Genomic DNA, 22,303 nt, shown 5'->3' with positions numbered 1-22,303 from the left:
GGGTCTAGGGTGGTTTGTTGACAAGACAGAAACCCTTTTGCAAGAAAGAGGGACGTGTGTGCCAGGGTAGAGGTGTTTGTGGGGTAGAAGGGTAGAGGTGTTTGTGGGGTAGAAAGGTAGAGGTGTTGTGTGGGGTAGAAGGGTAGAGGTGTTTGTGGGGTAGAAAGGTAGAGGTGTTGTGTGGGGTAGAAAGGTAGAGGTGCTGTGTGGGGTAGAAGGGTAGAGGTGTTGTATGAGATGGACTCCAAAGGACCGGGGAACTTTACATGAAGGTGGTGTTCGTTCGGCGGCTGTACGTGGCATCGCAGTCGTCGAAGACACCACGTGTATGTTGATGGACTGGGACAGGACTCGACTCCGTGTCGCCGGGAGAGCAGTCGTCGCTCTCTGAAGAGGTTGGCAGATCGGGAAGGAAGGACGACGGACAGGCGGACAAACACGTCGAGGAAAGTCATCAGAGTACCGTGACTGTCGACTGGAGTTCTGGTCTCCACCAAACCACATCGTTGGCCCACAAAGACAAGAACAGCTGTAACGACAGAGATAAGTTTATGCCTGACCAAAGTTAAAAGTAAAGCAGTTATTATTCAGTAGCGAGGGCCAAGTGAAAGTCAACAATTAGATATCGGTCAGTGTGTTAAGTTGTATACCGGATCCCCTTCCCCAAACTTCTGGGTGTGTAACCTTGCTTTATTTCTCAAGATGTCACTAAACATCCCCACCACCAGCGAAATATGGAACCACGCCAGGAACCTTTATGAGTATATATACGTTGTCAACACTATAGCCAATGGGAACGCAAGAAAGGGTATGTTAATTAGATATGGAGGTCTATTTCATGAAATTATAAGTTTGTCCACACGGCCATATTGATCTCGAGAACGGAATGGGGAGAGTCATTTACAAAAATAAAACAAAAATAGGTTTTAAGAGTAACGGTAGCTTCCTTTGGCCGTTGACAAAACAAAGCGACTACATCAACTGCATCGAGGGGTTAACAGTGTTTATCTATGCAAAATACAGAGGTCAAAGGTATAAATTATGTTGATGCTGATATACAGCAATTGTAAACAGGATGCCATTGTAGACAAGTGCCCGCGCCAGTCGTGTGGCTATAAATGACAGCTTCTTCGGAGGTCGATTGTCATCCTTAGCTTGTGGAAGTTCCTTCAAACTATCATCGTCTGACATCGTCTGGCATCGTCTGAAATCGTCTGTTATTGTCTGGCATCGTTTGGCATCGTCTGGCATCGTCTCTTATCATCTGACATGGAGGCGGAGTCGACAATGGAGAAGACTGCGTGTCTTGTAGCTTTACTGACACTCGCCACGCTGTGCTCAGCACAACCCAAGGATAAAATACGACATGAAGGTATGAATGGCATTAATAATTACTGGTAATGTGTTCATGGTGTTGAACATGCTTGTATCTATTCATAATGTTGTAACGTCCTTTTATCTATTAATGATGTTGCAGAAACTATCAGAGTTTCAGATCTTCTGTTACGGCAGATGTGCCAGCTGAACCCTAACTCACATTTCTGTCTGAACAACACACGTGTCCCCACAGTTGACAAGCGAGACTTCAGTCAGGATGTCCAAGGTGTGTCCACCTACAAACGACTTCGCCATCGGGGAGCCGCCTTTGCTGGCGACACTGACACTGGTCCTGATGTGGTGTAGATGTCAACACCTACATCATCTCTACCTGATCTGATGACTACATTATTCAATATCGGTCATCACCTGTCAAGATATCATTTGGCAGTTGCAATGTTGCAATGGTCCAAGAAAAGATGTCAGCAAATACCAACTTTACTAAGTACATTAAGAAGGTCTTGCAGATAATAAAAAATGATATTGTCAGAAGTTTGTGCAGAGATTTATTTATTTTATTCAATGTTAGAATGACGATGAGCTAATACAAACCATTCATGAGCTGCTCAGCCATAAGTTGTGAGTGTGTGTATGTGTAATAATCGACGATGGGTGAAAAGTTAAAACTCGTTCTTAAACATTCAAATCTGCTGGCAGAATTCAATGGAGTATCTGTAGTTGTAACCCTTCTAACTGGCAATCAATTGTTGTTCAATATTCCATAAAGACAAGCTTCAATTTATAATTCCATTTATTAATACCCGTTGGTAAAGGAAGCAACCCCTCAAGAATTTTCTAAACAAAGCTATTTTTCACACCAATTATCTCCCATACCTCTATCCTATCTTCTTTGGTTGTTCGAGCATTGATGTGATTATTTGTTTTCAACTTTTCCATGATCTTCCTATACCGTAAGAAGTTGTTGTCAGCTGTTAAGTGTCCATCACATTTTCATTGGAATTCCTCAAATGTCAGCTAATGACCAATCTGCTTTGGGACATTGCTAGCTAGCAAGGGGGATTGTTGCTGACTGACTGATGTCCTGTCAGAGCGCACCGCGGACCTGATCACAGTGACACTGGGTCGTCTTAATGTCAGGGAGATGCAGGCAGACGGAGCTGTGTAAGGGAAAGATAATATTCTGGGATTTTCGAAAACCAGGAATACAAATATGTGACACGTGAATGTTGGTCTGTCTACAGACAACTGGAAACCTGAAAATATGTTAATTAGCTGTATCCATGTGCACGAAGCATGTATTGAAGTTTTGCAACTTTCTGTATTCTTCTCTCAGAATGGGGGAGGTGGTGTTATCACAGTTTCAAAACTTTTAATCTTCACTTAGAAAGTTACGAAAACGTACAGTAATAACATAGTTGGACTACTCCACTGACTCCTCATACCAAGTGGGCGAACACACCATCGGTTGAGAAGCGGCTTGCATATATGGCGCGTAGTAGACAGGGCTCGACACACCCGAGTGACTACAGATGGCAGCTGGGCTTCTCGTGACGAAGCTGATTGGTTACTTCAGAGTGTGAAAATGCTTGAATTCATTGTCTGTCTGTCTGTCTGTCTGTCTGTCTGTCTGGTTTGTTTTTTTTTGTCTGTCTGTCTGCCTGTCTGTGTACCCAAGTCTGTTTCTCTATTCTAATTTGTTGTGTTCTTAGTCTCCATCACTGCATCTTTCTGTGTTTCTGAAGGTCTGTGTGTATTGTAATGTCGAGACGTATGAGAGCGCACACGCACACGCACACACACACAACACACACACACACACGCACGCACGCACGCACGCACGCACGCACGCACGCACGCACGCACCATTGTAATGTCCGCCCAGTCGTGTGGCTATAAATGAACAGCTTCTTCGGAAGTCGATTGTCATCCTTAGCTTGTGGAAGTGCCTTGACACAAACATCGTCTGTCATCGTCAGACATCGAGGAGGCGTCGACCGAATGAGGAAGACAGCGTGTCTTGTAGCTTTACTGACACTCGCCACACTGTGCTCAGCTCAGCCCGACGACAAAAGACGACATGAAGGTAAGACTGGCATCGCCTGGGACTACAAGGCTACATCACACGCTCTGTGAACAATATAAGTTCACAAAAATACTTTCCCTGAATTACTATTTTTAAACTCCCTGGCATACTGTTGTCATGTTAACATCATGTAAGACTCCATCTGAACACTGTTTATAGTATCTACATCCTTTATACTTCATCCACTGCTTTACCTCTACTCCAGTACTGTCCAGTACATTAAAAATCTTTTTTATACATCTGTTTGCAGAAGAAAAGCAGATATTGCAGTTGAGCCTGCATGCTCTACAACTGTGCCAGATTCTCCACAAAAGCTGAATTAAGATGAGATATAAATCTTTAAGGAAAAACTGAAACAGCCTGATGGAGGTGAGACAGTTAAGATATCAAGAGTGTGCCTATTGTAAAAATATTGACAGCTACTTCCTGGGAAAAAAAAAGTTAAATCTCAGTTGATTCGATTTCTGTGGGAAGAGCTAAAAAGCATTGCCTCTGTTTCCACTTGTGCATTCTTGTGATCTGAAAGAAAGTGTGATTAATCTATTTATAATGTTGGCCTTCATTTTTCTCTTAAAGATAGCTCTGTGTCCTTTTTTGAGAAAGCAACAAAAAGAAATCAGAAAATGTTGAAGTTACATCATTTGTAGCTTTTAAGCTAAAGTAAATTAACATTGTTTTAGAATAGTGTGAAAGAAAATGTTATAAATCTTTATTTAAAGTACATGTGTGAATGATACCTTTTGAGTACCTGCTTGCTGTATATTTCATAGTAAGCATCGCTGTTATCTTTAAATTGTCCACCAATGTTCTTACAATAAGGGATGTGAATGTATATAGATATAGACATTATTATTAATAGTAGTATTATGATTTGTTATTAATTATGATTATTATTATTAGTATGATTTGTGTGAGAATTTATTGCTGCCTGCTTGTATGTAAACAGAAATCTCTGTCTCAGTATTTGAGCAAGTCTTATGAATGTGAATGTAATCTGAATGTAAGTCTGTTTTTAACTGTTTATCCCATATTCATAAATTCTCATAAATTAAATTTTTATAGATTTTAAATAAATGCAAATGTATGTTCATGGATGTGTTGTTTGAATTTATAAAAGTTATCCTTTTTAAGTATAGTCAGCTGTCATACTTGTATTAAAACTCTCCCAAACAACCCTCATCTCAGCAATTCCCATGAATAAAAGACACAAAAATCTGTTCTTAGATAAAGGTCATTTGATATCGCAAACACCTAGACATTTACTCCAAAGATAAACACTGCTAGCGACGACTTTGTTTAGTAGTGGTTGCTAGTAGCAACTGCGGCGTAGCATCACTTTTCGAAGGGACGCAACTCCGTCACTACTTTTCTTAAGAAGTAAGGACAAAGAAGGAGTGCACCCTCTCTACATCTAAGCTCTCTGGTTCTCCTGTGTTAGTTTCGGCGAGCCTTTTCAATGAATGTGAGTAAACCGGAAGCTTTGTACACACCAGCCTCGTTTTAGTAGTTAAATGGAAAAAAATTATCTGCCAGCAGTCCAGTCATACAAGTTCGTGGCTGAATGAGGTACAGCTTCCAGAGTAAAAGTTGGCGGCCATTAATAAGAGATGGCGCACCAGCAGGCAGAGCTATCCGACACATGTCCGATGACATTTTAACCGATGCTAAAAAAAAAAAAACCAAACAACTCCTAACTAAAATATCCCTATCATCCGGTTCATGAAGGCAGTTTCTCAACAATACTTCTTAACTCCACAATTGCTCTGAAGACAGCTCGTCCCGTCAAAGACAGGAACCACATCTTCATTTTTCTCCATTTGAACTTTGATTATAAAGACACCATAAATAGAAATTCCAATCTCCATTTTTCTTCCTTTGAACTACTATGAAGACTGTTGATGACATCAAAGGTAGGAAGCACAACCGTCACGTCTCTCTATCTCTACAATAAAACTGTTGTTGTGTAGACAGCTGTGTTATCAGAGATGAAATGTCCGCCGCCACTAAACTTCGTCTCTCACCTTTAACTACTTTGACAGCTGCTGCCACAGACGTCTTCGTCTCTCGCCTGTTGATGTCTTCTCTCATCTTTTCCACCTATTTGACCTTATCGAAGAGACACCTGTCGTATTGGAAACCATGAAAGTATATATCACAGGTGTACACAGGTTTATGTACCTTCATACGGGTATTTGCCAATCGTGAAGACAGACCACTGTAGTCCCCGCCCCACCCGTGTGGCTATAAAAGACAAATGGCGAATCTTCTCGACAGAGGTCGATTGACATCCTTCCAGTGTGGAAGCGCCTTGAAACTATCGTCGTCTGTCATCGTCTGTCATCGTCTGACATGGAGGCGGCGTCGACAGTGAAGAAGACTGCGTGTCTTGTAGCTTTACTGACACTCGCCACACTGTGCTCAGCTCACATCAAGGATAATACAGGACCTACAGGTATGACTGGCATCGAGAACTACTGGTAATGTGTCCGTCTGTCCCTGCTTGATCCTCCCTTCTGTGTTGGTCACGTGATTTACTGTTCTTTACATCAAATGTCATGTGAACACACACACACACACACACACACACACACACACTGTACGAAGAAAAGAATGCTGCTGATTTTTGCCTATGCAGATATTCAATTTCTTTTCACAAATTACAATAGTAACTTTAAGTTCATTTATGTTTTATCGCCATTTAAGTGACTGTAGACACTTTATCATTGTGCGCACGTGATGTTAGAGATGCTCCGTGAGTCAGTGAAGTGTACGCCACACAAAGAAGTTTATATCATTTGAAATGTTAATGTATTCACTAGAAATGAGCTGGTGCTACTTCGATTTGGAATTTCAGACATTATTTCACATGTCCTAAGATATTCTGACAATAATATCAGTAAACTGAGCCCTACGTGTCATGTCAATGACAACGACGAACGTTGTTTAATATTATGCTGTCCATGTAGGATTTGTCTAGAAAAAGTTTTATTGTAAACCGTATTTAAATGATAACTTCAAACTACTGATGCTGATTTCAACAGAGAATGAGATAATGATGTGTAACCTACCTAGTTTTTTATATCTAGAGATAAACAAAGGAAATACTATTTTAAGCTAAACATATTCTTCATCCGTTAATGTGTATTATATTTTTTTCATGTAATATGTTTTGTTCCAATCCTTTTCAAAGGGGACAAAGGCTTTACAAAATAAATTATTTTCTCTCTCACACACACACACACTCACAGCACAAATTGACTCCGATCGTCACTATTGTCCATGTTGTTGAGTCCCTGCCAAGCTACTCGGATGTTACCTGTAGCAAACTGAGACTCTATTTTTGACTTTTGCTTCATCTTCACCCAACGGATAGCATCATGGACCTCTCTATGTACCAATTTTCTGTCGTGGGCAGAACCCGTGAAGAACACACGTTTCTTCTTGTTAATCACTGCTTTTAGGCCCTTGGTCACCCAAGGTTTGTTGTTAGGATAAACATAAACTGCTTTGATGGACTGGTGCAATCTACACTATTTTACTCCTAACTTTTACTCCTAACTGTGTGTTAAATGTGTGTGTGAGTATGTATGCCTGCCCTTGTGAGCGAAGACAAATTTCTGTCCTGGGTCTCCTGGGCAGACAATAAAGTTTGTTTTGATTTTGATTTGATTTGATTTGATTTGATTTGATTTGATTTCATTTGATTTGATTTCATTTGATTTGATTTGTAGCTCATGTGTCAGGCTTTCCTCACGCTTTCTTACTTTTCACTTAAATCAGCTTCATTTTCTTGACTGGTCTTGACGCTTGAGGACATGATGGCGACGATGTACATCAAGCAACATCCTTTTACCTATTCATGGTGTTGAACATGCTTATATCTATTCATAATGTTGTAACATCCTTTTATCTATTAATGATGTTGTAACATCCTTGTATCTATTAATGATGTTGTAACATCCTTGTATCTATTAATGATGTTGCAGAAACTATCAGAGTTACAGACATTATGTTACGGGAGAAGTGCCAACGGAACCCTGAGTTAGATTTCTGTGTGGACAACCCACCTGACCCCACAGTTGACAAGCAAGACTTCAGTCGGAATGTCCGTCATCTGTTCACCCACCAACGACTTCGCCATCGGGTAGCCGCCCTTGCTGACCACACAGTTGACAGGCGAGACTTCAGTCGGAATGTCCATCATGTGTTCACCCACAAACGACTTCGCCATCGGGGAGCCGCCCTTGCTGACCACACTGACACTGATCCTGATGGGATGTAGATGTCAACACCTACATCATCTCTACCTGATCTGCTGACTACATTATTCAATATTGGTCATTACCTTTCAAGATATCGCTTGGCATTTGCAATGTTGCAATGGTCCTCTTGAAAGTATTTGAAGTAAAGATGTCAGCAAAGACCAGCTTTACTAGTAAGTTAAGAAGTTTTGCAGATAATAAAAATTAATGTTGTCAGAAGTTTGTGCAGAGACTTATTTATTTTATACAGATGTTAGAATGACGATGAGCTAATACAAACCATTCATGAGCTGCCCAGCCATAAATGAACTGTCAGTTGTGAGCGTGTGTATAAGCGACGATGGATGTAAATTTGAAAATCGTTTTTAAAAATTCAAATCTGCTGGCAGGATTCAATGGAGTAACCCTTCTAACTGGCAATCTATTGTTGTTCAATATTTCATAAAGACAAGCTTCAATTTATAATTCCATTTATTAATACCCGTTGTTAAAGAAAGCAACTCCGCAAGAATTTTCTAAACAAAGCTATTTTTCCCACCAATTATCTCCCATACCTCTATCCTATCTTCTTTGGTTGTTTGAGCATTGTTGTGATATTTTGTTTTCAACTTTTCCATGATCTTCTTACACCGTAAGAAGTTGTTGTCAGCTGTTTAGTGTCCATCATATTTTCCTTGGAATTCCTCAAATGTCAGCTAATGACCAATCAGATTTGGGACACTGCTAGCTAGCAAGGGGGCCTGTTGTTGACTGACTAATGTCCTGTCAGAGCGCACCGCGGACCAGATCACAGTGACACTGAGTCGTCTTAATGACACGGAGATGCAGGCAGACGGAGCTGTGCAAGGGAAAGATAATATTCTGGGATTTCCGAAAACCAGGATTTCAAATATGCGACACGTGAAGGTTGGTCGGTCTCCAGACAACTGGAAATCTGAAAATATGTTAATCAGCTGTATCCATGTGCACGAAACATATATTGAAGTTTTGCAACTTTCTGTATTGTTCTCTCAGAACTGGGGGGAGGTGGGTGTTTCAGTTTCAAAACTTTTAATCTTCACTTTAGAAAGTTACGAAAACGAACAGTAATTACATAGTTGGACTACTCCACAGACTCCTCATACCAAGTGGGCGGAGCCACACCATCGCCGGAAGGCAAAGTTGAGAAGCGGCTTGCATATGGCGCCGTCGTAGACAGGCTCCGGACACACCCGAGTGGCTACAGATGGCAGCTGGGGCTTCTTCGTGACAGAAGCTGATTGGTTACTTCAGAGTGTGAAAATGCTTGAAACTGTCATTGTCTGTCTGTCTGTCTGTCTGTTTGTTTCTTTGTTTTTTTTGTCTGTCTGTCTGTCTGCCTGTCTTGTCTACCCAAAGTCTGTTTCCTCTATTCTAATTTGTTGTGTCTTAGTCTCTGTCACTGCCATTATTCTGTGTTTCTGAAGGTCTGTGTGTATTTGTACATGTCGAGACGTATGAGAGCGCACACACACACACCAAACACACACACATACACACAGGACACACACACACCATTGTAATGCCCGCCCAGTCGTGTGGCTATAAATGAAAGTTTCTTCGTAAGTCGATTGTCATCCTTAGCTTGTGGAAGTGCCTTCACACAACCGTCGTCTGTCATCGTCAGACATCGAGGAGGCGTCGACAATGAGGAAGACTACGTGTCTTGTAGCTTTACTGACACTCGCCACACTGTGCTCAACTCAGCCCGACGACAAAAGAAGACATGAAGGTAAGACTGGCATTCGCCTGGGACTACAAGGCTACGTTCACACGCTCTGTGAACACATATCTGTTCACAAAGTACTTTCCCTGAATTACTATTCTTAACTCCCTGGCAATACTGTCTGTCATGCTAACCATCATGTAACAACTTCATCTTACACTGTTTATAGTATCTACATCCCTTCATACCTTCATCCACTGCTTTACATTCTACTCTTGTACCGCATCTTTATGTTGTTCAGTGTGTCTACATCACTGTGTGTCCACTGGCTGTTATCTTGTACCTCATCTTTATGTTGTTCAGTGTGTCTACATCACTGTGTGTCTACATCACTGTGTGTCTACATCACTGTCCACTGGCTGTTATCTTGTACCTCACCTTTATATTGTACAGTGTGTCTACACTTATTGCTGACTTATCTTTTATTTATTTTTATTGGTCTGCGCACAAAGTGCGATCTGTCTTGGTCGTGACGCTGCGAGTTACAAATACACATCATCGTCATCGTCGTCGTCGTCGTCGTCATCATCATCATCATCATCATCATCATCATCATCATCATTAATATTATGATTACTTTAGCTGCTTCTCCCTGTGACGTAGAACAGCCCCTTTCTAAAATGTCGTTATTATATTCATGTTCTTTAACTTACGTCGACATTTGAGGACATCGTCAAGAGAAGATACAACAGTCTCATTTATTTATTGATTTCATTTTTTGTTTTGTTCTTATCAACATCACAGCAGGTTTTCTCACCTTGGAGATCCTGCATGAGTATTGCAGAAAGATGCCGGATTCGAACTTCTGCATTGAAAAGATGAAACGCAACCTTCAACCGTCAGCAGTGCAGCCAAAGGCCTTCAACCCTCGCCACGTCTCGCCAGCGTCCAGGCGCTAAGACGTCAAGAGCTGACCTCAATTGTGGGTGACGTCAGCTTGCACGCTGGTCATGACGTCATGTGGCTATCTGCGTCACGCTTTGCTGTGACGTTCTTGAAAAGCTTGAGTTTCGCCATGTTGGTTTCTTACAACTGTTTCCATGGCAACGTGTCAACGCTGTACATTGCCCTCCCTTACAACTCGTCGACAACAGTTTTCCCAACGTAAGCAGAGTACACTGCACTAAGAAATATCACGGACGATCTCTCTGCTGTCCGCCATGCTAGCCCGCCGGAAGTCAAATTTGTGATTTGAATAAACAACCACATCAAAGGTAGATAAAGGTAAATAAGGTTTAACAATCAGACGAGACGAACATGAGCACACACCTGGATATGATGGTATCGTCACGAGCTGCAGTTGTTTCTTTGTATCGTTGTGTTCTCACCCTGACAATACTCAGTGTGGTCTGTTCCCTTACCACCTCACTGGATGAATTATTTGCTTTTCCGTTGTTTCCAATCTTCATTCCTTCTCTCCTATATTCGCTCATTTCTTTCTCTATTAATATGCTACTGGCTGTTAAGTTTCTCTCTGCCGTCAGATACATTCCCGATGTCATCATCTCAGTAAAATACTTTGTCTCACTACTCACTTCCTTTTAAGGTGAAAGTATAGTCCACAAAGTTTCGGGATGTTGTGGTCGAGTTTGAGATAACAACATTTTGATACTTTGACATATAATATAATAGTTCAGATGAATTTTTGTTGAAAGAAGTGTTTTGATATTAAATTAATTAATTTTTCAGACCTACCCTCACCAAATTTACACTAAAATGAATTAGAATTGCTGTTTTCTCCAATGGTGTTTTCAGCTATGCTATATTCGTGCAAAGAAAGGAATCTCAGGATGGGCTAAAGTAATGAATTCTTGGAAGTCATACTCACACATAAATATTGTACACTTACAAGCATAACCTTGTTGCGAAAACATTATTTTGTCTGTAACTGGCTTCTAACAAAGAATTCTTGTTTTGTCCAGCGCAATTTTTGGGGGTCTCTACTTTGACTATACATCTCCAAGACTTTCAAAGATATGAAAATGATCATTCTGGGAAATGTAGCTAACAGTATGTACTGTAAACAGACACAACAATCAATGATCTATAACTTTTGGTGTCTGAAAATTATTTTGGATAAAAGTGGTTTTTTTTTTAATTATTCATTACAATCAAAATTTTAATTGTAACCACTTAAAGACATTATTTTAGAGAGTTATTGTATATTTGATTATTTGTCACAAAATGTTATTAAACATTTTTAAAACAAAAGGCTTTGTCTAAAGTATACTTTTATCTTACAAATAATAAAGTAACGGGGAAATTTCAAAAATTATAGCTTAAGCATGAAAAAGAATATACATTATGTAATTGTCTTGCTCATGTCTCTGTTGGAAATAATAAATGATATAATCAGACATTGTTTACTCAGAGACTTGCATGTTTTGTAGTAAGGTTCATTTACTTATCCCTTGACTGGTAGCAGCTGATGAACGGGTATGTTGGTCTGTTGGTATTGGTCGTCAGGGACAAGCAGCCGGATAGATGATAGATGAAGCAGACGACAAATTTTGTCACTTAGGTCTGTCTCGAGCTACAGAAAGGTCTTGAATAGTATGGACAGATAACATTAAAGGACTGGTGGGAAGCATTTTATTCTAATAATTAGTTAAATCTTCCGTTCTCCAGACTCAACCTTAGAAACTTGACCATGGACAGAAAGAGGTTGTCTTCCGTTCTCCAGACTCACACCTATAAACATGACCATGGGCAGAAAGAGGTTGATAGATGTCTGAGAAGACCTCAGCCAGTGGAAGAGCCGGAACCACATGTTAATGAGTTGTATCTGTGTACAAACAGGACATCCCGATTTTTGAACTCTTTCAGTTCATGTTGATATTTGTACGCATATATGTCGAGAACAAAAAGGTGTATTATCTCAAATTTGTGGAAGTATTATCCTATTCTGAACTTTACCTAAACATTACAAAACAATGTTCACCCCACTAGTCCTTTAAGCAAGCGCCGCGCCCTCGTCAAGCAGGAACAGGAAATGCAGGGTTAAATGCAAACGCTGCACTCTAACCCTTGACCTCGATGACGTGGACACACTGACTACATTCTTGCCGCTCGCTGACTGCATTCACTAAGGTCTGGCCAGTGCACTTATACTTTAGACTTGAATAAAATAAATGTTTGTTGACCGCATTTCTCCTCTGGTCTCCACACTTGGTAGATTGGTTTTCACGGAGTTCGTCAAGAAAGAGTTAAAGCTTCTGTCTCACACGAGTGGCAAGCAAGGCTGGCTGGACGGATGTCTGGCGAGATGATTTGATGAACTTCAGTCCAAAGCAAAATCCTCTCAGACATGTGACTTGAGTATTTCACACCGAGTGAGGATGCGGAGCGCTAAGCACAAGTACAATATCTATAGTAAGCACGAAATCACCGATCTACTAGCTTGACACTTATGAAACAATGTTGTTTAGCTATATTTTCTCCAGTAACAGACAAATATCTGGTAAATCTCACACTTATTAAAAGTCGTCTTCCTTTAGAGTCATTGAAGTCCTCATCGTCATTATTTTTTTTCATGATAATGATAATGACGACGATGATTATGATGGTGATTATTTAATGTCCGATTTTTATCCTAATACACAAATACTTATCTACATAAACAATAAATGTAACCGTAGCCTTCTGTAATGTGTAATCTTTTGTGTGAAAACACATGGTCAGCGATCTCCGTGGTACCCCGAGTATATCTGTCTCATAACGGAATGACAGGAACAGAGACCACGAACACAACATCAAATGAAAAACATTTATTCTAGGTGACTAGACATTATTTTAATTTGTTGCACAATTTATTACTAACACTTCCTAGCTGATAATCACACTTTCTGCATCATTTAGAATATATCCACAGGACTGACTATGTTCGGTGCTTGAGTCATACTTTAATTACTTCCTGTCATTAGTCAGGTCTCAAGGCTTGACCAAGTCTTCAACCCACTGGACACAAAAATATTGCGAGTTCTTCAAACGGCGCTGACACAACTCATGTAAAAGCTCCGAAATCAGGTTTGCATATATATTTTCACGTATGTCCTTAAGTTTGATTGTATCGCTGTTATCAAGCAATTTTTGAGGGTAAGGAAGTTCAACAATGTAGCCATCCATCTCACCTGTTTGTGTTAAGAAACAAACGAAAAAAAAATCACTTTTACAGTCAAATACACTAACCCACAAATTATTCTCTAGAAAAAAGTTTCTCAAAGGCATCTGTTCTAGCTTTTCCGATCTCATGAGAACAGACACGATTAAATTTGAGTAGCTTGAATCTATCGTCTGTAAGTAGAAAACATTTTCAAGATGGTTGAGGATCGAAGACCATTGGAATCAGAGCTACATGAAGAAATAACGAGTCGATCGACAAAGTAACATCACAATTCCACGTTAAGAAATTCCGAGTAACAGAAAGACAGACAGACAAACAGACAGACAGAAAGAAAGAAAGAAAGAAAGAAAGAAAGAAAAAAGACAGACAGACAGACAGACAGACAGACAGAAAGAAAGAAAGAAAGAAAAAAGACAGACAGACAGACAGACAGAAAGAAAGATGGGTGGACAGACAGACAGAAGGAAAGAAAAAAAAAAAACAGACAGACAGAAAGAAAGAAAGATGGGTGGACAGACAGACATCACTCTACTCACGCTGAAAAGGGACATTTGCGAAGGTGACAGCAGACGACACCATGAAGAGCATCAGATGGAGGATCAGCACATCCATGACGCCACCTGAATATCGAAACCTTCAGCACTCGGCGAGATTTCACCCTCGTGTATCGCGGGTATCTTGTCTAGCCGGGTAGAAATGATTCTCGCCTGAACGTCCTGCTCCTGTTAGCCGTCTCCTGCTCTCCCTTCCTGGTCTCCTGTCGCCCAGTTGTCACACACGGGTCGCGAGGACTTAGTTTACCTGTCTACGCCCTCACCTACCTCGTGTCGCGCCACTTGGAAAAGTAGCCAGGGTTGAACAATAAATAAATATGTCGTACAAATAAAACAAATATTGTGTAAATACAATACACCTTGCTTTTAAATCTTCTCTTCAGGTGGTGTTTCTCATGGAATTCTAGGTTGAGGTGAACACCTTTGATTGATGGTTGGATGGATTGATTAATGAATGGATGGACTGATTGATTTGTGGAGTGTGGCATTAAATGTTTAGAAAAAAATTAGCATTTCTAGTAATAGAGATTGAAAGTTTGACATTTTATTTTCAAAAAAGTCTTCGAAAACTGATAAAAGTAGGGTTCAGGCAAATGCTGAAACAGCCATTCGTGAAGTAGTCACGCAGGGTACTTTCAAGAAGAAAAAATACGAGCAAACCACGTACATTTTTTTTCTAACTGTATTCCTTTTCTAGAATAAAATTAATGTTACAAATGCCACAGAACAGGTTTTGATACATTACAGCAAATACATTCACTTCCTGGTTTAACACGGAGTCTCTCTGACCTATTGACCCTATCCACCCTCTTACAAATACGCTCTGCTGCTCTCTCTCTCTTACACGCACCTACCCACACCCACACACACACATACCCAACCCCACACACACATCCTTCTTTAACCACAGATCGTGCAAATACCTTTGCCATCACTTTTTTTCGGGTGGAAACGAACGCATACAGACAGGGTTTGTCCACCGAATCTTCCTTGTAGAAACTTGAAGCCCGGACAAGAGAAGAAGAAATTGAAAGGAAACCCTAGATAAGTAATGTGTACACAACAAATATGTCAGAGTGTTGTACTCAATAAACAGTAGAACATCATGTCTGCAGGAACAAGAGAAGGCGTGAAGGTCCCGACCAAACGTCTTGTTACCCAGCCTACGCACGTGACCCGGATGTGACCCACTCATCATGCTAATGAGAGAAGCTTTAGCACGATACACGTCGATTCTCTAGCACCTGGTCAGGTAAATGTTTGCGCAGTCCTCTTTACAAGCTAACCACTCAGGTCTCTCCATTACTGTCTACAGGAAATGCGTTTCAGAAGGACATGGCGGATCTTCTCTCGTTAACATCCTTTCTCAGAGTTTCAAAAGGATTTGGCCGATTGTCGGCACGAGGGTTGAGTCTCACTGTCTACCTGTTTGTCTACCTGTCTGTATGTTCACCCGCCCTCGCACCTTATTTTTGAGTGGATGGCTGTTCCCCTTGCCTCCCCACCCCACGTTCCTACACCACTGACCTGTTGTTTCTCTTCTACCCAGCTACTTTCCAGCTTTTATCCAGCAAGACAAGATAAACGGGAATACATTCACTTCAGTTATCTAGGTGTGGTTAGAAAGAGGAAATGAAGCCTCCCTGGTTTCTCCTAAAAATGTCTAAGTAAATGTTTCTACATTCGACGAGCGCCATGTTATAACTGATGTGATTTGAAAAATACTTTTCAAGAAAACATTATTTCCTTCACAAAAGGTTGTTCCCAGAGTTTATTTTATTTGTAAATACATTTTTCTAAATAACTAATTTTTCAGACAGCCGACACTGCCGTTCGATTTGAGAAGCTGTAACTACTCTTTCGGAATTATGATCATCTTCAATATGGTCCTCTTTATGGTCATTGCGGTTGGTCAGATCTGCATATACCGATCGGTTTTAGTGAATTCCATGAAGGGAAACACGACTAGAAAGTCGAAAGACATCATCATAGCTCGTCGCCTCGCTACCGTTGTGGTGTCGGACTTCCTGTGCTGGTTTCCAGTGGGAATGGTCAGCATCATGGCGAGTTTAGGAGTGGCCATTCCTAGTGAGGCCAGTGTGGCTATGGTCATCTTTGTGTTGCCTCTCAACTCAGCTTTGAACCCTTTTCTGTACACCTTAAACTTGTTGATAGAGAAGCTCAAACGTGCAAAAGACAAACGCTTGTTAAAGAAACTAGGACCTAGTGTCGCAAGCAAACGAGGGGATAATCGGCGAAATTAGTCCCCCCCCCCCTCTTGCAAAACAGAGTTCTTTCTAATACCTTCTACTTACTAAAACCGCCTGCATCTACTTTACCTTCTGTACGTGGTCAGCAAACGTCCGTCAGTAACGGTCTTTTTTTTTTTTTTTTTTTTTTTTTTTTTTCCGCATCTCGACATCTTGAACGGAGAAGATTCAGAGTCGGCATCCATCGAATAAGACCAACGAGCCATTTGACTGCCTTTCTTCAAGCGACTCCGTATTATTTATCACAAGGTCTTTGTTGGCCTCAGTCACGTGAACTACTCGTATCTCTGGGCAACACTCACATGTACAAAGGATCATCTAATGAGATTGTTTCTCTTACAAGTTTCAAGTCCGTCCTCTTCTCATTCTCCTTCCATTAATGTGTAACAATGTGCATGGCTGTGATAAGCGACTTTCAACCACTTGGCTTTAAAACAAATTCAAGGAAGGCCTTATAGTTCCTGACAAGTAATCTTTTATTAAATTATTTTAATGTCAGTTTATCTCAACACTATCCTTTACTTTATTTTTAAATGCAGTAAGAAAAGAAATGATAATGTCTAAATCCAACCCTATCCGCATTTTAAATCTTAATTTTTCATTGAATCTTGAATCTTGAATCTTGTTTAGAGAGAAGAAGAGAGATAAAAGACGGAGAGAGAAGTGGGAGAAGCAGGCCTGAGAATGGATGGAGCAAAAATCAGCAGACACCAGATAAAACTGAATCTTGTCACCAGATAGACTGAAACTACTGATGACAAGATGTAATTATTTGATGAAAATGAAGAAACCTCGTCCAGAACCTTTGAAACAGCATTATCATCAAACATACATTCACAAATAGTTAGAAAGCAGTTCTCGAGTGGGGAAGACTGCAAAATTATTGTGATCATTGGGATTAGATAACACTCACTGTAAGAACTCGACTCACCAGGGGGAAAGGGAGTTAACTCTCTACCTGCGTTTATTTGGTTTGTTATCTCCCTTGAACATTTCTTTAAATTTTTTTTTATTTTTTTTTTTATATACCGTTTACATTCTACTTTAAAATTAGAAATAAGTTTAATCATACTAACAAAAGAGAATTAAAGAAAGCCTGTGTGGATATCGCGAATCAAAACAGTTTCTGCAGTACATGAGTAAAGAGTGACAGAGTTATTTTTCCTGAACAAAATTTTTTTGTCTGATGAAACGAAGTGAATTGTCAGTGTGATGGCTCTGTGCCTAAACCACTACTAATGAAATATTTCTCAGAATTTCTGTCATGGATTTTAAATACTCGGAACACATTGCTGTCTTCAGGCAAGGCCATAAATATGTGCATGCACGAACACACACACACCACAGACGTGCATGTAGTTAACCATCTTCCTCTCTCCTCTCTCCCTCACTCACGCGTTCACACACACACAGAGGGTCTAAAGCAGGGGTCTCAAACTCGCGGCCCGCGGGCCAACTGCGGCCCGCGGAACAAAAGTTTGCGGCCCCCACCTCAATATCAAAGTTTCATGTTAGTGCGGCCCGAGTTTGATACTGTTACAGTATATCTTCTCCTCTCTCGCTCCTTAGTCTGCAACTTCCAGTTTCTGTCAACTGTCCTCTGGATGGTCCGGGCGGGTGGCCATAAATCTTGACCTGTGACACGTGGACTGCTGACTTCAAGCGGACGGCCGTGGGAAAAGTTGGGTGTCTACCAGTTTCCCTGAATCGGTCAACTTCAAAGGGAGGACTGGAGACACGCCACGTGGAGGGAGAAACATCTTGGCTTCTGCGTGAGAAAAATCCTCACTTTTCAAACTGCGCGCTGGCGAAAGGAGGTCCGTCTCGAGGAAACGTAAAGTTGTATGTGGTGAAGATACGCCGTTTGTGTTGGTGGTTCAAAATGGTGAAGTGTGAATTGCCAAAGAACTGTGAGTGACTATTGGAGTATGTGTGTTGTATGTAATGAGGTGTGCGGAACGAAAGTCAGTTTAAGTTTGTCATTGCCAACAGTGAGCCAGCAAAACCTTTACGCACAGCCCCAAACATGTCTTTTTCAAAGCCTGCAGTTAAGAGAAAGGTTGGTGATGAGCACAGACAATTTCAGGAAAAGTGGGAAGAGCAATATTTCTTTGTTGAGCACAGAGGCAGCCCAACGTGTCTTATTTGCACAGAGAAAGTTGCAGTGCACAAGGAATACACTTTGAAACATCATTAACAACTAGACATGCTGAGGAGTATGCAAAATACCAGGGAGATGAGAGAGTCGACGGGTTGCTAATCAAACATATCTACTGAGGCAACAAAATTTCTTTAAGAAAGCAGCCAAAGAGAATGACGCAGCAGTCTAAGCTAGCTACGTGGTTAGTGAGATGATTGCTAAAGCAGGAAAGCCATTCAAAGAAGGTGAATTTTTAAAAATGTGCATATTACAGGCTGCAAGTATTGTCTGTCAAGAAAGGAATGGTCAGTTTAGCAACATCAGCCTTTCTGCCAACACCGTAGCAGAGCGCATTTCTGACCTGTCAAGTGACATTTATGATCAACTGTGTGAGAAAGCAAAATGTTTCAGTGTATACTCAGTCGCTCTTGACTAGACCACAGACATCACCGACACTGCCCAACTCGCAGTCTTTGTCCGCGGTGTTGATGACACTTTTGAAGTCATAGAGGAGTTGCTCACAGTGATTCCAATGCATGGCCAGACCACCGCTCAGGAGATATTTCACCAGCTGTGTGATGCCATTGAGAATGCCGGTTTGCCTTGGAGGAGGTTTGTTGGAATAACAACTGATGGAGCGCCATCAATGACAGGGAGGAAAAATGGACTGGTGGCACTTGTTCAAAAAAACTGGAAGAGGAAGGTGTGGAGGAGGCCATTGCTCTGCACTGCATTATTCATCAGCAGGCCCTTTGCAGCAAATGCCTGAAGTTTGACAATGTGATGTCTTTCGTTGTGAAATGTATCAACCAAATCAGATCCAGGGGCTTAAAGCACAGAAGGTTTCGTGCTTTTTTAGAGGAAATGGAGTCAGAATATGGGGATGTGCTCTACTTCACCGAGGTACGTTGGCTCAGCAGGGGAAACATATTGAAGAGATTTTTTGAGTTGAGAGCCGAAGTGAAAGCCTTCATGGAGAAAGATGGGGTTGCTGTTCCTGAGCTTAGTGATCCAAAATGGCTCATGGACTTAGCTTTTTTGGTTGATATGACACATGAACTTAACGTACTGAACAAGAAGCTACAAGGTCAGGGACAACTTGTCAGTGCTGTCTATGACACGTGAGAGCATTCTCTACAAAACTTATGTTATGGAAAGCCCAGCTTTCTCAGACAGACCTTTGCCATTTCCCAGCATGCAAGGCATCATGGATGCAGGCACACCGTTCAGTGGTGAAGAGTATGTGGATGTCATTTTGAAGCTACAGGAGGAATTCGATCACAGATTTGCAGACTTCAAGACGCACAGAACCACATTTCAAATTTTTGCGGACCCCTTCTCCTTTGATGTGCAAGATGCTCCTCCTGTGCTTCAAATGGAGCTCATTGACCTGCAGTGCAACTCTGAACTCAAAGCCAAGTTCAGGGAGGTGAGTGGAAAAGCAGACAGGCTCGGGCAATTTTTTAAAAAATTGCCCCCTAGCTTCCCTGAGCTTTCCCGAATGTTGAAGCGGACCATGTGTCTTTTTGGGAGCACATACTTGTGCGAAAAGCTCTTCTCTACCTTGAACTTCAATAAGTCCAAGTACAGATCCAGACTTACTGATGAGCATCTTCAAGCCGTACTGAGGGTCTCAACTGCTTCCTCCCTTAAGCCAAATGTGGCTCGGCTATGCGAGAGTAAGCGCTGCCAGACCTCTAGCAGCAAGAAGTAGGCAGAAGAAGCCATGTTCAAAACAGTTTATGTTCAATGTTCCATTCATGTTAAGAAAGTTAAATGTTAAAGAAATGCTAATACAGACATTTGAATCTGAATAATAATAATTACATTTCTCTGTTCAGCAACTGTATTTTCTTCAGTCTTCTATATCTGCTGTATTATTATTATATTTTCATTTTCAATTTATTTATTACTGATTGATTTATTTTTTCTTATGAATTTGTTAATTTATTTTTATTTGTTAACACAAAAATAAGATGAAAAAATAAGACATTTGATAACATTGGAATGTTTTTGTAAGAGTTTTCTTGTGGAAAACCTGATGCGGCCCGGCCTCATCCAGACTCTGCCTCCAGTGGCCCCCGGGTAAATTGAGTTTGAGACCCCTGGTCTAAAGCAAAGATTTATTTACTTTCTTCACAGCTGAGAAAGAAAAGGTTTCACTCTTTAGTAAACCATAACTCTTTATTTTAAAGACGTTACTATGGCGACACTGCAGTACAGCGACAAATAATTTGTCTAATTACTAAACTTTCACTGCCTACTAACAAAGTGGACAGGAGTCCTAACAGCTCTCGGTGGTCACGTGAGAATAGGTTAACCCTACAAAACAATGATATGTTGTCCAGGGGGCGCTATAATACACACATTCTGCCCCTTGCCGCCTGGCTGGACAGATAACCAAGGTATTTCCTCACCAGTCCATCCACTTCCATGTGTAGAAGCTGAGTTGGAAACTTGACAGCGTCTAGTGTAGACGACATCCTCAACGATGTGGACAATGAAAATTATGGCATGTTTTCTTCTTGTTATGCTGAGTTTTCCACAAAGTGTTCATGGTGATCACAGTGAGCATTACTCTTAAAATATTCGTTTATTTGTCACTCTGTCACTCTATCGTTTTGCCTGCCTTTGTGCACGCCTGTATGTCTGTTTGTCCGTGTGCCACTCTGTTGTTGTGTCGCTATTAACTGTTCTGTCGAGGTTGTGCATCCTCCGTGTACCCAAGCTACTGAGTATCCGTTTTAGTTCATCTTTGTATATCAGAATTAGCTCACCAGGAAAGTGAGGATAGGGTTTTGCTTACTTTGACATGTGACACACACACAGAGTTTACTTCAGTTCCTCATCTGCCGTGTAACTCCTCTCTATCGTTGTTTGTTTCCCATTTTTCACTGATTTGTGAGCATGAAAAATGCTTGTTACATTAAACCTGGTGTGATTTCATAAAACTATACTTTCAAAACAGTCGCCCCAAATAGAGTTTTGGACTTCCTTCTGCGGGAGGTGTGTCAAAAGCTGATCAAGCAAGGTGTCACACCGCCATCGTTCTGCCTGACACATTCTCTGCGCGGCTACCCGGACAGTCGCCGGGTGGATGCCTGAGACCGTCTGTAGTACTACACCCCAGCTCTGTCCAGGTGAGAGTGGCTTGGCAAGGTGACAGCACATACCCTGACATCAAATTTAAACCTCTGAATACAAGTAGGGCTTCTCTTCAAGGCTTAACAATATTTTTTCGGATGTTATCACATTCGCGACTTCCTATATTTATTTACTATTTCAGTTCCTTTTTAGCCTTGTTGCGAGGCCTTGTTACTACCTGTTAGTTATCTCTGGTACCAAGTGTGAGGTGCTAACCGTCAGTGCCAAGGGTTATGACCAGAGAGTGGATGCTGGAGTTATTTTTCTCTTAGTTGTCCATAAAGAGATGGCGACCTAGGACATGTCCAGCAAGTTTTGATATTCACCTGTCTATCATATATTTATCTCAAAATTGATGCTCTGCGACACACTCTGAGTACACCCCTTGTAACTGCACTTTCACCTCTACTTTTCCCTCTTCCTTCTTATATCAATTATTTCTTTCTTTCTTTTAATCCTTATTTCTCTTCCTCTCTTTCTTTCATTCTAAAATGTTGTAAATTATCTCTTCTTGTTTTGGCCAATACAGATAACATTACATCTGTCCTTTGGGCGTCTGCTTGATGTCTGTTCCAACGTCTGAAGTCTTCAGCATCGTGTACTGATGAAAGTGACTGACGATGTACAGAAGGACAGATCATACAT

General features: G+C 41.0%; 2 protein-coding genes and 1 long non-coding RNA gene across 5 annotated transcripts; all 3 read left to right on the top strand.

Annotated features, from left to right (window-relative positions):
- The first annotated feature begins 1,074 nt into the window (after window positions 1–1,074).
- LOC112569214 lies at window positions 1,075–1,872 on the top strand. The gene is made up of 2 exons (XM_025246942.1): window positions 1,075–1,372; window positions 1,478–1,872. The coding sequence occupies exons 1-2, from the start codon at window positions 1,270–1,272 to the stop codon at window positions 1,681–1,683; spliced, it is 309 nt and encodes a 102-aa protein (XP_025102727.1). The 5' UTR covers window positions 1,075–1,269; the 3' UTR covers window positions 1,684–1,872.
- A 1,274-nt stretch (window positions 1,873–3,146) lies between these two features.
- On the top strand, window positions 3,147–7,802 carry LOC112569197. Of its 2 annotated transcripts, none has more exons than XM_025246926.1 (2): window positions 3,147–3,421; window positions 7,408–7,802. In XM_025246926.1, the coding sequence occupies exons 1-2, from the start codon at window positions 3,235–3,237 to the stop codon at window positions 7,701–7,703; spliced, it is 483 nt and encodes a 160-aa protein (XP_025102711.1). In that variant the 5' UTR covers window positions 3,147–3,234; the 3' UTR covers window positions 7,704–7,802. The 2 variants fall into 2 exon arrangements, with proteins under 2 accessions (XP_025102711.1, XP_025102718.1); XM_025246933.1 differs by lacking the exon at window positions 3,147–3,421 and adding an exon at window positions 5,617–5,873.
- A 675-nt stretch (window positions 7,803–8,477) lies between these two features.
- Window positions 8,478–11,791, top strand: LOC112573138. Of its 2 annotated transcripts, none has more exons than XR_003101172.1 (3): window positions 8,478–8,589; window positions 8,797–9,433; window positions 10,172–11,791. It is a non-coding gene; the product is annotated as an uncharacterized LOC112573138 (long non-coding RNA). The 2 variants fall into 2 exon arrangements; XR_003101177.1 differs by lacking the exon at window positions 8,478–8,589 and adding an exon at window positions 8,691–8,709.
- The last annotated feature ends 10,512 nt before the right edge of the window (window positions 11,792–22,303 follow it).

The sequence above is a fragment of the Pomacea canaliculata genome, linkage group LG1 (genome assembly GCF_003073045.1).
Source record: "Pomacea canaliculata isolate SZHN2017 linkage group LG1, ASM307304v1, whole genome shotgun sequence".
In the NCBI taxonomy this organism is placed as follows: Eukaryota; Metazoa; Mollusca; class Gastropoda; order Architaenioglossa; family Ampullariidae; genus Pomacea; species Pomacea canaliculata.
This window is presented reverse-complemented; position numbering and strand designations above follow the sequence as displayed.

Coding starts and splice junctions, on each gene's coding strand:
- LOC112569214 (XM_025246942.1), top strand. CDS start 1,270: ATGGAGGCGGAGTCGACAATGGAGAAGACTGCGTGTCTTGTAGCTTTA. Junction 1,373..1,477: donor GGATAAAATACGACATGAAG/GTATGAATGGCA, acceptor ATGATGTTGCAG/AAACTATCAGAGTTTCAGAT.
- LOC112569197 (XM_025246926.1), top strand. CDS start 3,235: ATGAACAGCTTCTTCGGAAGTCGATTGTCATCCTTAGCTTGTGGAAGT. Junction 3,422..7,407: donor CGACAAAAGACGACATGAAG/GTAAGACTGGCA, acceptor ATGATGTTGCAG/AAACTATCAGAGTTACAGAC.